Source organism: Tamandua tetradactyla, chromosome 2 (genome assembly GCF_023851605.1).
Source record: "Tamandua tetradactyla isolate mTamTet1 chromosome 2, mTamTet1.pri, whole genome shotgun sequence".
Taxonomy (NCBI): Eukaryota; Metazoa; Chordata; class Mammalia; order Pilosa; family Myrmecophagidae; genus Tamandua; species Tamandua tetradactyla.
Genome location: NC_135328.1, coordinates 105,395,222 through 105,409,457, shown reverse-complemented (window position 1 = coordinate 105,409,457; position 14,236 = coordinate 105,395,222). Strand labels below are relative to the sequence as shown.

The 14,236-nt window shown below is 36.9% G+C and overlaps 1 protein-coding gene across 1 annotated transcript; it reads left to right on the top strand.

Moving 5' to 3' along the window:
* The first annotated feature begins 3,863 nt into the window (after positions 1-3,863).
* C2H9orf40 (chromosome 2 C9orf40 homolog) lies at positions 3,864-10,308 on the top strand. Its single transcript, XM_077148442.1, has 2 exons — positions 3,864-4,594; positions 8,579-10,308. The coding sequence occupies exons 1-2, from the start codon at positions 4,160-4,162 to the stop codon at positions 8,735-8,737; spliced, it is 594 nt and encodes a 197-aa protein (XP_077004557.1). The 5' UTR covers positions 3,864-4,159; the 3' UTR covers positions 8,738-10,308.
* Positions 10,309-14,236: the final 3,928 nt, after the last annotated feature.

Here is a 14,236-nt window from a genome sequence, read left to right as displayed (position 1 = left end):
TGGGTAAAACATTATTAATATAAATATTTCAGAAATCATATGAAGTTCCTAGAGTTTTGCCAATGAACACACTATATATGAGATGTCCTAGTACTAATCTGCCTGATAATAAACAGTACAGTATTATACACCATAATTTCAGTTAGTCATAAAAAAAGTTACATGTCATGGAAGCAAACAAATTTTCTGCTCAAACACAATATTTTTGTAATGAACTCTCATCATAATTTTCACTTTTGTGAAATGGTAATAAGTGAATCATAGCCATTTTAAGCCTTTTGTCATTTACAGAAAGATTTTATTCTGATGCTTCCCTGAAAGCATGTGCTATCAGCTACAAGCCAAAGTGATTTATTTTGAATAAAAACTACTGTTGCAGAGACCCATGGAAAGGTCTATGCCAGCTATTCTGGGGCACCAACTTCTCATAACATTTCTTAAATAACTTTGAGACCATACCATACCCCTAGACTGAGTCAAGATCTCCAGAATTCTAGCACAGAAGCCAGTGGGCTCATGAGATTGCTAAGACAAGATCCAGCAGAACAAGAACTACCTAAGACAATGAATCGATCAAGAATTGGGGGGAAAATGTTTGGATTATTGCTGATGTGTGAACGTTCTATTTTCTAGCTATTTCAAGTCTTTTCCTTTGAGAATTCATAAAACCCTTATCTTTTTTTACTGCTCGATTCCTCCAAAATTCAGAAACACACTGAAATATTCTTATTTTTATTGCAAAATAATTATTTGCATAAGTTCAATAAGAATCTGTTATTGAACAGATTCTTGTTAACAGTACATAATCGGAGACACTGTTACATAACCAAGACTTTGACTGGAACGTCATGTTTGAGAATGATGCTCATTTAATCAGACATGAACAGACACTTTTAAGGAACTAAGGTTGATTTTATGGAGCCAGTAGTCACGAAACCCTCTGATACCTGGCTCTAGGGTTCCAAGCCTTAAAGGTGAGTGTGGTTTATGGCAGGGAGAAGAACCATATGGGGACCTCAAGAAAGAGGAATTTACTCATCCAAATTTATAGGTATGGAATCGGGTGGCAAGTTCTTGGCTAGGCTTCCTAGCCTCAACAGGTTTTTAAAGTCCAATCTGAGGTTCCTTATGAAAACTTCCAGCAAAGCAAACTTAAAAAGGCCTATATGGTAAATCAACATTCTGCACATACATAAACAATCAGAACAAATCTAATGAAATCACACTTACATAAACAGGCCAAATCTAACGAAACCAGCCATATTTTACGTTAAGAAAAATCTTTCTTTGGGGCGTAAGGGTAAAAACAATTTGAAAAAGAAAAATCTTTTCCCTGATGCAAAAAAGGAGATGCTCCCCTTCCCTCTTCTTAGAGCATTCTTTAGAAAACTTTATAAATTCTTTCCTTGCTCTTTTGTTATATATGTGAATTTTTCAAAATGCTAAATAAGCTTTTGCCACATTACAATCCATCATCACATCAGTAAAGACATCACTCAAGGGCCGGGGAGCCATCTCTCTGAAATACAAACATCAAGGAAGTTAGCACCCTTATCTATCCATTACATGGGAGTCTAGCTTAAGCCTCTGTCTCCCAGTTGTAACTATGCATCTGTCATAGAGATGTGAGAAGTTTTATTTGTCCCTTGGATAAAGGCAAATGATAAACACAACAACCAGACGAATTACAGGGTGAATTTAAGATGGTTGACAAATGATGCTGTCAAGTCTTCTTACTTGAGGAATAGTTATGGTTTATTTTGAGAAAATGTATGTAATGGGCGTGCAAGGGTGGAATTTCTTTTTTTTTGCAATCTCTTTAGTGGATTTTCATAATGTATCACATACTAGCTTAATACCTATTCGATAAAATTGTCTTTTTTACTTTTCTGGAGAGGCTTTTTGGGTTGGAGAAAGGTTTTGTTTTTTTAATTTTATTTCCCTAACAGGGGTTCTCGCTGATCTAAATGAGGGTGACTACAGAGAGAAATTTTATGTTTCAATAGAAATCCACTCCAATGGGTTATCAAATTCTACTCCTGTTCACTGAATTATTTTCCATCCTGTTTGTAAACTGCAGATAACTGCATGGTTGTTAGTTACCTGTAAATTGGATTGATTCCTATGATCTTTCATATATTTTCTACCCTAAATGACAGTCAGATAGCTAACAAGATCTTTTGCAGACTGGGCCTCAAACCAACAAAAGAGGGATAATACCCACCCATCTCTTAATCCATTATAATACAGTTTCACTCTTTCAGGTGTACCACCATACCTTCCTTAGGCACATACAACCTGGAGCAATCAATTATAAATATATCCAAGGCATGAAAGAGCTTTGAGGCCACTCTCAATGCTCTTCGAGCCTTCCAGGTTGAAGTAGACAGCTTAGTATCAGTAGTCTTGCAAGAGACATGTTCTAGAAACCCTGACTGCCATTAAATTAAAACCATTGTTTTATGGTAATAAATCTGGCACAGTGATAAATACCTTAACTAGTTTAAAGGACCAAGTTAAAGTGTTTCATGGTATCAGTCAGGCTCAAACATTTCAATGGACAGAACTATATTCTGACTTAGGTTCACAGTGTAATGGAATATGAGGACAAGTCATACACTTCGAATTTAAGCTTTTATTTCTGATTATCAGTGTATATGTTTTTTTATTTCATGTCGTACAGACTGTGTTTCAAAATTCTTTTCAAATTCCTTGTCACCCTGAAAACAGATGGTTGCTCTTAAAATAGCTAATCCCAAAGGAAAATGAAATAGAAATGGAACTGTCTCTAGTGGACGGAGACTGAAAATAAAAATAGATATCCTGACTTGGAGAGAGGTCTATATCAGTAATCCACACAATTAAGTAACCTTGGTCCAAGGATCTTAAGTACTTAAACAGACACTTAATGAACTTCACTGAATCAAGAAAGGAAAAAAGTGAACATACTGACTGACCAAGTCCACTTGACCACCAAACAGGAATTCAGTGATTACTAGAGTATTCTAGTCAAGTTCTCAATGAGATCATTCAGAAATGAGCAAAAGGAGGAACTGTTAAGTAAAATAAAATGGCTGCCTGCATTGGGCATTGCCAGGAGGGACCCCTTTCTGAGAGACAGAGAGAGAAACAGTAAATATACGCTATCCCCATTTAAAACCACAAAATTTTGTTATAAATATATAGAGGAGAGCTTGGAATCTTAATTCTAACCATGCAAAGAGTTGGCAGGGAACTCTGTGCCCTTCCCACATAATTTAAGAGCCAAACAATTTCGTTTCAGTTGGAAAGAAGAGAAAAGCTATGCTCCAATCTTGACTCTTATCAGCCACCCAGCTGTTTGGATGAGCTGCACATCTCTGCAACTTCATTAATGAATTTTTAATCAACAGATCTTCAAGGAACATGGTGGCTACTTCACTTTGCACAACAGCCACCACAAAAGTTACACTTCTCGTTAGCATGCTGATTTTTGGTCTTTTCTCATCAATTCCTTCAGGCTCATCCTCAGCCGTTTGCTTGAATAACCACTATCAACAGAGGCCTAGAGCCTCTTAATATTGGCTTATTAGGACAGTGGTGTAATCTTGTATTAAACTCGTAGAGACGTCCCCGTGGCCACTGATAGAAGCAGAGAAGAGTTTCATATTCATTCTAAAGCTCTCAAATTTCCAAGAGAAGCATCTAAGATGTTCTGCTCTTTACCTTGCCTAGGATTTGCACAGCTGAAGTCACATGCAGCCCGCTTCCGGATCCCACGGGAAAACAGCCACGCCCCCCCCCCGGGGCAATCCCTCTGGGCCTTTAATAAACCCGCCACCACCTTCCCGCCTACCCTAGGCGCGCACTTCCGGCCGCGGGGGCGCCCGGGAGTCTCCACCAACCAGCGGCTCCGTCAGCGCGCGCGCGCACATCTGTGCGCAGGTTCGAATCTTCGTCCCTTCGCGGTTGCGCCCCAACGTCCAGGGTGCACCTCCGCGGTGCTAGGGTAGCGCGAGCGAGTTGCTCCGGCCTGGACGGGTCCGCCCCCTCCATCCTTTCCACCTTGCCGTAGCTGCGTTGCTCGGGTTTCCTTGCCCTTCCTCGCGCGCTCGGCCCTCGCTGCAGTCAGCACTCGGCCTCCCGCGCCCAGCGGGCTCCGCCCGAGCCACTGAGGCCCATGGCAAAGCGGCGTGCGGCTGAGCCGCTGACGTTCCACGTGCCTTGGAAGCGGCTCCTTCTCTGCGACTTCACTGAGGAGCCACCGCCGCCCCTTTGGATCCCGCCACCGGGGGCCTCGCATCCCGGACAGCCCCTCGGCCTCCCGGAGTTGCCCCGAAAGCGCAAAATCGACGCGGGTGCGATGGCTGAGCCCTTGGCTTCTCCCAGCAAGCGCCGCGACGGCGGGGACGGCAGCGCCCCCGGCGGTACGGTCGGCAAGGAGCGTGAGGGCCGCGGCCTGGAGACTGGCGATCCGCCTCAGCTGCAGCCGCCCGTGCTGCCCCGCGGGCCTGGGGAGGAGCCCTTGGGCGCCCGGCCCCTGAGGGGCGGAGGCGACGAAGGGGCGGGGCGCGCAGAGCCTCCGCGGGGAGACTGGGGGGCTGCGCCTCGCCAGGTAGGGATGGGTGCTTGCGGGGAGGGGTGAGGGGTGCAGGGCCTTGCTCCTTCTCCAAATACAGTGCGCCTTGCCAGGAGCAGATCGTCCCACCTTAAACCTCTGGTGATCAAAACGCCCCAAGAGCCTGGAAGCTGGGCTTTTCGCTCCGAGAATGATGGATACAGACCCTTAGGCAACACACTGACTTCACACACTCCACTCCTGGCAGCATTTTGCGGAAAGGCTTCGACAGGCCGAAAGTACTACGCTTAATTAGCGGGAAAGGGACCGTCGGTTGAAACAGAATGGGCCTTACAGTTCCGGCTATTGTAGCGTGTAAGGGAAAAAAGCAGGAGTTTGGGTTATGACAGACTAGAGTAGTATGGTAAAGAAGTTGACCCATGTCCGCAGCCATAGATTTAGCTCAGTGACCGCCATCAGAGGAAGGTGTACAGCCTTGAATTGATGATAATTTTCTAGAATCGTGGGCAAGCACGATAGCTATGAATTGCGACAGCCCTTCTGGCAGAGAAAGAACCTCCGATTCTTGGGAGAAGTCTTTTTAACTAAAAATGTTAATTTTGCACCCATGAAAAAGAATCCTGGTTGAAAATTAATTTAGGACCTTAAAGTAAAATGTGTATGAGGATCATTGGGGAATCCTCTACTCCTCGGGAACTGAATCTGCCCCATCTTTGCATCTGAGAAATCCTAAGAAAATCTGGTTTCTCTAGATCAGCGCTGTTGGATATTTGCAGCCAGTAGCCATATGAGATTATTGAACACTTAAAATGTGACTAGTCCAAACTGAGATGTGGTATTAGACGTAAATAACATACTAGATTTCAAAGATTTAGTAAGAAAAAAAAGTCAAATACCTCAATTTTTATATTGATTATACATTGAAATAACATTTCAAATGTATTGAATTAAATAAAGTACATGATGACTTCCCCTGCTTCTTTCGCTTTTTTAAAACATGGCTACTGGAAAATTAAAATTGCATATGTGGCTCACTTTGTATTTTTACTGGACAACCCTCATCTAGACTTAGGAATTCAAGCTGCTTTTTGACATTTCTGTTTTAATTTACTAGGGTTTTTGTAAAATGCAGAGATCAAGTGCATCGTTCCAGTTCACCAACTCTTTGCAACCACTGCATTATAGTATCCACCCCATAATTCTCCATTGTGTTCATGAGTATATTAAGGAAGAGTTTATCAGGTACCTTACTAAACAGAATTGATGTGTTTTTGGCATAATTTGTTCTTGGCAAAACCCAATAAAATAATGAGAATTTTATATTTAGGAAAGATATTTTTCTGTGGTCATGAGAAATTTATCCTTTAGATTTAAATGTGTATGATGCACGTCCCTGAAATTACAAGTTGTAAATATTTTTATCCCTAGTTTTCTTGGAGTTTAAAAAACATGACCCTTATTTAGACTATTTTTTCAGTATGTTCTTAAATGTTGAAAATCAACTTACTTAAAACTGTTAGAATGGTAGTTATCAAGACCTATTAGATATTGAAATAAGTTGTGTAGCTTGAGAACCTTTCCTTCTCAGACCATTTTTGGATCATCATGTTTCAGAGTACCTCACTTGTATATAGGTTTCTCTCTTAGCAGAGTACACTGACTGCTCTGTGCTTCAGAATTGCTAGGAAATAAGGGAATAGTAGCTAGGCAAAGAAGAATCCTTTAATAAAATGACACATATTTTAATCCTTTAATAAAATGAATCTCCACAGCAGTGACTCAATTTGGCAGCTCTTCCACTTCTTAAAGTCACTACAAAGCTCATGGCAAGGAGCAAGGTTGATTGAGGGGTTCTTTCACCAAGACTTGTCCCAGGTTCTTTTGGCAAAAGCACAGGCACTTTGCAGTGTTACTTCCTTTTAGGTTCCTTGAGCTCCTGCAAACCTGGAGAGGGACATGCTTCTTTCAGCTTCCTTCTTTCCTTCCTGCCTCCAAAGACTTGGATGCTTTTTTCTTAAGGGTTTTACAGCTAATTTCCAAGGGAAAACAGGATATAACAAAAACAAACAGGGAGAAATTTAAAAGCTGTTAAAGTTTGTGGAGTAAATGTCTATCTAATTCCTGATAAATGCTTAGAATGGGGCTGAAGTTCTTGCTTTCACCCTTGGTATTTCTCATTCTGCCCTGGAACCTCGAGAATACTTCCTAAATTGTTTTAGATTTTTTTTTTTAAAGTAGAGACCTGAAAACCAGATATTCATCAAATATCCATGTCTTTTCATGGTGGTATCTTATGCAGATCCATTGTGTTATCAGTGGTGACTCTTAGATAGGTTCAAGGAAAATAAGCAGAGATGTTTTCTGTTCTAGGAAGAGAGTTATTGATTCATTGGCTTACAATAATGAGTACTTGCTATGCTAAACCTTAATTCTAACAACAGTTCTAGGTAGATATCATTATCCCCATTTTATTGATGAGGAAACAGACTTAGGTTGAGGTCAGATTTAGTGGGTAGTGGAATTTAACCATGCAAACCCAGAATCGTGGTGGCAAAGTTGGTGTTATTAGCCACTAGGTTACACTGATTTCTCTAAGGACCTTCTTTTGGTCTTTAAGAAAATCAAACACGCTTAACATTTCTTTATCTATGTTTATAAATAGATAATTTTGAAAATAAATTTTCCTAAAGGCAAGGAAGCAGAAGTTGTTTTAAATTCCATTTGCTTATTAAAGTGAAATATTTCTTGGCATCTTATGAATTAAAACTGTACATTTTTACCCCAATATTAGGAAATTCCTCAAAGAGTAATTCTCTAAGCCTTAGAGCCTAAGGTATTGTGTGAACTTGCTGATGAGATTTCCCTATAAACAGTAACCAATGGCCACATGTAGCTATTAAGCATTGGACTGTGGCTAGTCTGAATAGTGCTGGATATATAAAAGTCATGTCAGATTTTGAAGACTTAGTATGACAAAAAGAATGTAAAATATCACAATTTAAAAATAAATGTTGCATATGAGAATAATATTTTGGATATATTGGGTCAAGTAAAATACATTACTAAGACTTATTTTACCTGTTTATTTTATTTTTGTACTGTAACTAGAAAAAGATTACTTGCATGGCTCCCATCATATTTTTGTTAGAAAGTGCAACTATAGCAAGTATGAACCTAATGTAAGATTATAAAATTTGATAGATAGATAGATATACACCCGCCAGAGAGGATGTTAACCTTCAAAATAGTCACCTTGGAATCCTGTCTATAATTCCAATGCTGCTTTCTTTACACAAAATATTTTGGGGATGCTTTTGAAATTCTGTACCAGTTTTGGACATCATTGAATATCAGCTTCATTTTATAGTTACTTAAAATAATTTTGTAACCATCCAAAGTAAAGCTGTGAAGTTTTAATCATTTGGATTTATAAGTTTTGATATAGTAACTTAAAAGTTAGTCATGCCTCATACCAAATGGTATCTTTAATAAAAATAATCAGTTCAAGATGTCCTTACTATTCACAATGCGTATATCCTAATACTTGAAAAAGGGTTGTCAATATACTTTGGCCTATGTAAAATCAATCCTTGAAGATTCCAAACCTCAGAAGAGAGACCAAAAATAAGTTATAAGGCATGTGTAGTTTTTGTATAAATATTCTCATTTTCTTCATTGAAAGATGAATTCTAGGACTATTTTCAGATATTTTATTTGTTTGCAAAATAGAAAATTATGGGAAGAGATGCTCTTGAAGGAAATTCTTTTATTAATATTTCTAAATTCAAACTACTAACAAATATTTTTGCAAATTCATAAATATTAAAATGTATATGATTGAGTCCATGAAGTACTTTGATTAGGCAATAATAAAGTGTACTCTTTTTGAAAATGCAAAGCAATAGACTGTAAATTCCTATATGAAATAGAGTGCTTTTAAAACAGAATAAAATTTGATTCCCGAAAAAAATTTTTCTAAACCACTTATCTCCTTTCATCTCTATATTTTTTTCTCCAAAGCTCACTGAAGAATTGTGGCAGTATAATACCTTCCAGTACTGGAGGAATCCTTTACCACCTATTGATCTGGCAGACATTGAAGATATAAATGAAGACAACTTGACAGAAGCAGCACGTCAGGGCAAGAGTGAAGTGGTTGAGATTGACATGGAATCCTGACATAAGGAGCTGAAGAAATGGTTTTCACTGAATTTGAGGAGACGTCTCCAAGGAATTCATGTTTTCTTAAGGAAAAAGTTATTTTGCATACTTGATATTCTTAAACTTGAAAAATGAGGAAAGATAGTTTTAAAGATAAATGCCTGCTGTAACTACTGAAGCTACTAATAGGGATTTGTCAAGAAAATAATGCAGTTATAGGGGAGGTATTTTAGGTATGTATTCTTAAAATGTTTGTTTAGACTCTAAATTTGAAGATGTCAATCTTATAAAAAATTCTGGCAGTTAGCTTTAGAAGTAGGTGGGAAACACTCAAATACTTCTTCTGTCACCATCAAAAAGTTTATTTGAGGACGTGAAGATTGTTTTATAATTACTGTTATTAATAAAATACTTTCTAATGCATCATATTGACTCTTCTTCGTTGAACTTAAACATCTATGCAAACCTAAGATTTGAGGGATTCTTTCTAGAAGATGGAATTGTTTTAAAATTGCTTTCTAGGTGTAAAGTAGTCAGAATTTCAATATGAGTAGCATGTTTCCATAACTTCCAGTATTTGATTTTATCAGACTCTGCTACAAGCAATCAGAAATGGATGAATAGTAAGAAATGAGTAGGTGCCCAGCTATCCTTTTCCCAGAACAGGAGAGGAAAAAAATTCTCATGATCAATTTCTTGATTTCAAACTGCTTTGAGGATATAGATTTTATTTCTTATTATTTTAGACCTGTAGTTCTTAACGCTGACAACTCTTCACAAACTTTGCCTGGGTCCTGCTCTTTGAGAGATTCTCATTTAATTATTCTGAGATGGGCCTTGGGTATAGCTATTTAAGTCACAATCCCTCCTTGCTCCCCCTAATCTCATTACTCTAATGTGCAGAAAGGGCTGAGAACCACTTGTCTACTGGTAGTTTTTCCTGTTTAGAGGAGATAATTTGAGTTGAAGCAATGCCTCTTAACTAGCTTCATTTTTATTTTGCCCTGTTGATAGATTCGTTACAACTAGATTACTGTTATTACTATTTAATTGTTAAAGTAATAAAGGAAGCAGTTTGTGTTTGAATTATGTGAGTATCAATAATTAAGTTTATTAACTTATGTACTTTTCCAGAATGTGGACTTTATAATTAAGTAATTTGTCTCTACTTGTATATTTTTGGTTGATGATGACCTTAGATCTGAAATTCAGGAAGGATGACAAATGCCAAAGAAAGAGAAAAAAAATCTTTATGTTTTGTGTGTATCATGGGGTTTAAGTATGGGTTGATGTTATAAGGATACTTTAGAACAGAAGATAAAGTATATAGTATTTTGGTTAAGAATCCAGGCTTTGGAGACAGACATGGTTCAGAGTCTTGTACTGCCACTTCCTATGTATATAACAATAATAAAGTTATTTCTCATCTCCAAGCTCAGATTCCTCATCAGTAAAGTGAGAACAATAATAGTATCTACCTCATAGAAAGTACATCTGTCAAGTGTAACAATGTACTAGTGCATCATGTTGTTTAATTTTCCTACATTAACCTTGTCTGTAATGTTCAAAAACGTCATTAGAATAAAGGTACTGCCTGTAGTTGCACTTTATTCCACTTTAAATTGACTGCTACTAGAAGTTTTAAGATAAAAATTAGAGTTGAAGAAAGCAAAGAGAGTCAGCAAGTGGGGGAAACAGTTAAAAGAACTACAGAAAAAATAGAATGGTAAACTTGCTTCCCTTCCTTTTGTTTGACTCAAGAGTAGGATAAGATTTTGTTCACTGTCTATTCCTAATGCCAAGAATAAAGCTTGGCAAATAGTAGGCAGTCAATAATTAGATAAACAAACAAATGGATATTTTTATTGTTTGTGGATGGCAAGGTAATGCCAGCAATTTTACTTCTAGTAACATAGTTAACAAAGCTAGGCCATTTGCCCAAAAATGTGTTTACAAAAGATTTGTTGCAAGCATTGATTGAATAGCAAAACCCTGGAAATAATAAATGTTGGATGACGGTTGGACAAGTTCTTACTATGGAATTCTGTGCAGCGTTTGGATTAAAAGGTAAATGTGTACTGACTGGAAAGAGCTTCAAAAATATTTTTTAGATAAGAGAAATTTCTGAGTAATATTTTTAATTTATTAAATAAAATTAAATTATATATGTATATTTGTACACAGATATATGAACACATAATTAAAGGCCCAGAAGGAACATACCAAGCTATTAATAGTGGTTACTTCTGGGAAAAGGAGTTGAAATTTCTGAGGATAATGAAAAGGAGAATAAAGTTACTTTCATATATTTCTCTACCTCATGTACCAACTTTTTACAATATGAATGTAAAATTAAACTTAAAAGGACTTCTGACAAAATTCAAATAGTTCAGAAATATATATGGTGGTAAAATGAAGTCCTCTTTTAAACTCATCCCATAGAGATAACTGTTAAAAGTTTGTGTTCTTCTGCTAAAGGTCTGATTTTTAAAGCATGCACATATACTTGAGATATAAACAACAGATAATTAAAAATAAAAGCGATATAAACAAGTTAACAGGTAATTAAAAAACAGCAAGTCAGGGAAACAAGCCCTGAAATAAAAGACCTTAAACTGTGAGATCCTTCAAGGCAAAGTTCGTGTCTGTTTTTGTATATTTGGTGCCTGGCACATGATAGGGGATAATAAATATTGTTGAATGAAGAGTAGTAGGAGAATGTTCCAGAAAAGAAACTATGTGCAAAAGCCTGAACATGGCTCCTCTGAGGAACTTGAAGGTGATTATTATGGCTAGAAGTAGAATGTGAGAAGTGGTTAGATCAGAAAGAGGAGCAACAACATGAAGAGCCCGTGTTGCTCGTGCATAACGAAGAGTTTAGAGTTCATCCTTAAGATTTTTAAAAGCCACTGCATGGGCTAAGCAGAGAAGATTTTTATTTCCATACTAAGCTGCAGAATGGAGAATGGATTGGGGGCAGGGCAAAAGCAAGAGATGAATTAGAAAGTTGTTAATTCAAATTGTGAAGTCTGATTGGAGAGAAGGGAGCAGATGCATAAGGCATGGAATCCGGAGCTTTGCAGTTCAATGTAGCAGCCTTTAGGCTTGTGTGGGGTACTGAGCTACAGCTAGTCACCATTGAGCTGTACTATAAATACACAACCAATTTCTATGACTTAGTATAAAAAAAAGGAATGTAAAAATCCCATTTTTAGATTGCTTATATGTTGAAATTATAATATTTTGAATGTGCAGTATTAGGTTAAAATATATTTAAAGTAGTTTTACCATTTTCTTTTTATTCTTTTTAAATGTGATCATTAGAAAATTTAAAATTACTTAAATGGCTTCCATTATATTTCTATTGGTCAGTGCTGCTGCAGAAGATTTGTTGATTGACTAGTTGAGGGATAGGAAGAAGAAAAGCCAAAAAGAGATTAGCCAGATTTCTGGTGTGAGAGTTTGGGTAATTGTCAGTCAGAATACGTAGGGAGAGCTAGGTTTGGTGGGGGAACCTTTCATTAGCTGTGGAATAGCTAAATGAAGAGTGCAAGAAACCAGATAGATAGCTGAGTCTGGACATCAGAAAAGAGATCATCCACAGAATTAGAAATTTTATAGTCAGCGGTAAAGAGCAAATGAAATTACTCAGAATATTGGGAGTATGAAGAAAGAGGGTGTGGGAAAGAGGACCAATATTAGTCAGCAGAGGAAAAGAAGACCCAGAAAAGGACTGTGAAGAAGTAATGCAAGCAATTAAAGTAATTCTACACTAAAAAAGTAGTTAATTTGGTAAGTAAATCTCAAGATATGAAAATTGAATTGTAGATTAATCAAGATGGAAATTAAAAAGTGGCTTTTATTTTTTTAAAAAGTTATATACTTTTCACTTAGATGACCTCATGTAATACAGCATGGTTATCAAAATCATAAAATTAAAATTGATATAATTCTGTTATACTGATATGAAGACATGCAAAGATTAAATTTTTTAAGGGATATATGTAAAATATCTACAGACTATTCAAATTTTGCCACTTGTCCCACTAATATCCTTTTTCTGGTCCATAATCCAATACAGGATTATGTTACATTTAATTATAGTATCTCCTTAGACTCCTTTAATCTAAAAAAATTCCTCAGAATGTCTTTGTCTTTCATGCCTTTGCTAGTTTTTGAAGATTACTGATCAGTTAATTTGTTGGATGGACCTCAGTTTTAGCATTTTTGGTGAGAATACCATAGAAGTGATGCTGCTTCCTTTCTTTTTTTTCTTCTGGGTGCATGGTCTGGATGTGTCCTTTTTAGTACCAGGAAGCATAGGATGTCAAATAGTCCCATTATTGGTGATGGTAACTTTGATCATTTGGTGAGCTTGGGTCTGCCGGGTGTCTCCATTATAAATTGCTATTTTTCCCTTTGTAATTAATAAGCATCTTCTGGGAAGATACTTTGAAGCTATGTAAATATCCTGCTTCTCATTTTGCCCACCAATTTTAGGATCTGTTATTATTCTTGCCTGAAATGTTTGTTACTCTGATATATGCCACGTGGTAATTTTCTATTTCCCTCATCCCTTCAGCAATTACTAATTAGAATTCCATTGTAAGGAAGACCTTTCTCTTCACCTCCATTTCTTTCTTTAATTATTTCAGTAGAGCTAGTGAGTATATAGTATATTCTATGAGTTTATCCATTATTATCATATAGTTTCCCTTTCAAATTGGCTCCTGTGTCCTTTTTTGTTTGTTTTTAGAAAAACTATTTTATTTTACATTTAGTTAACATGAGATTGAGATTATAATTACAACTACATACTAGTTCTTACAATAAACAAAGAATGATTCAGGTGCTAACTTTTTAAAATATATATTTTTATTGTAAATCTTACCAAACAAACACAAAAACATTCTTTCTAAAATATTTTTATTGTAAACAACAAAAAACATGCAAACATTCTTGACACACAAACGTTCTATACATGGTATACAATTGGTGGCTTACAATGTCATCATATAGTTGTGTACTTATCACCATGATCATTTTTTTGCACATTTTCATCTCTCCGGCAAAAGAAAGCAAAAAAAAGAAAGAAAAAACTCATACATACTATACCCGTTACCCCTCCCTCTCATTGACCACTAGCATTTCAGTCTACTTAATTTATTAAATTAAGTCATATTGTTAAAGCTATATCATACAGTCATCTTCAAGAAACATGGCTACTGGAACACAGCTCTAAAGTTTTGGGTACTTCCCTCTAGCTACTCTAATATACTATAAATTAAAAAGGAGATAACTATATAATGCGTAAGAATAACCTCCAGGATAACTTCTCAATTTTGTTTGAAATCTCTAAACCACTGACTCTTTCTTTTGTCTCATTTCTCCCTCCCCCCTTTTGGTCGAGAAGGTTTTCTCAATCCCTTGATGCCAAGTCCCAGCTCATCCCAGGATTTCTGTCCCAAGTTGCCAGGGAGGTTTATACCTCTGGGAGACATGTCCCATGTAGAAGGG

Excerpts from the sequence above, each read along its gene's own strand:
- C2H9orf40 (XM_077148442.1), top strand. The coding sequence starts at position 4,160 with ATGGCAAAGCGGCGTGCGGCTGAGCCGCTGACGTTCCACGTGCCTTGG. Across the intron at positions 4,595-8,578 it reads GGGGGGCTGCGCCTCGCCAG|CTCACTGAAGAATTGTGGCA; the intron begins GTAGGGATGGGT and ends TTTTCTCCAAAG.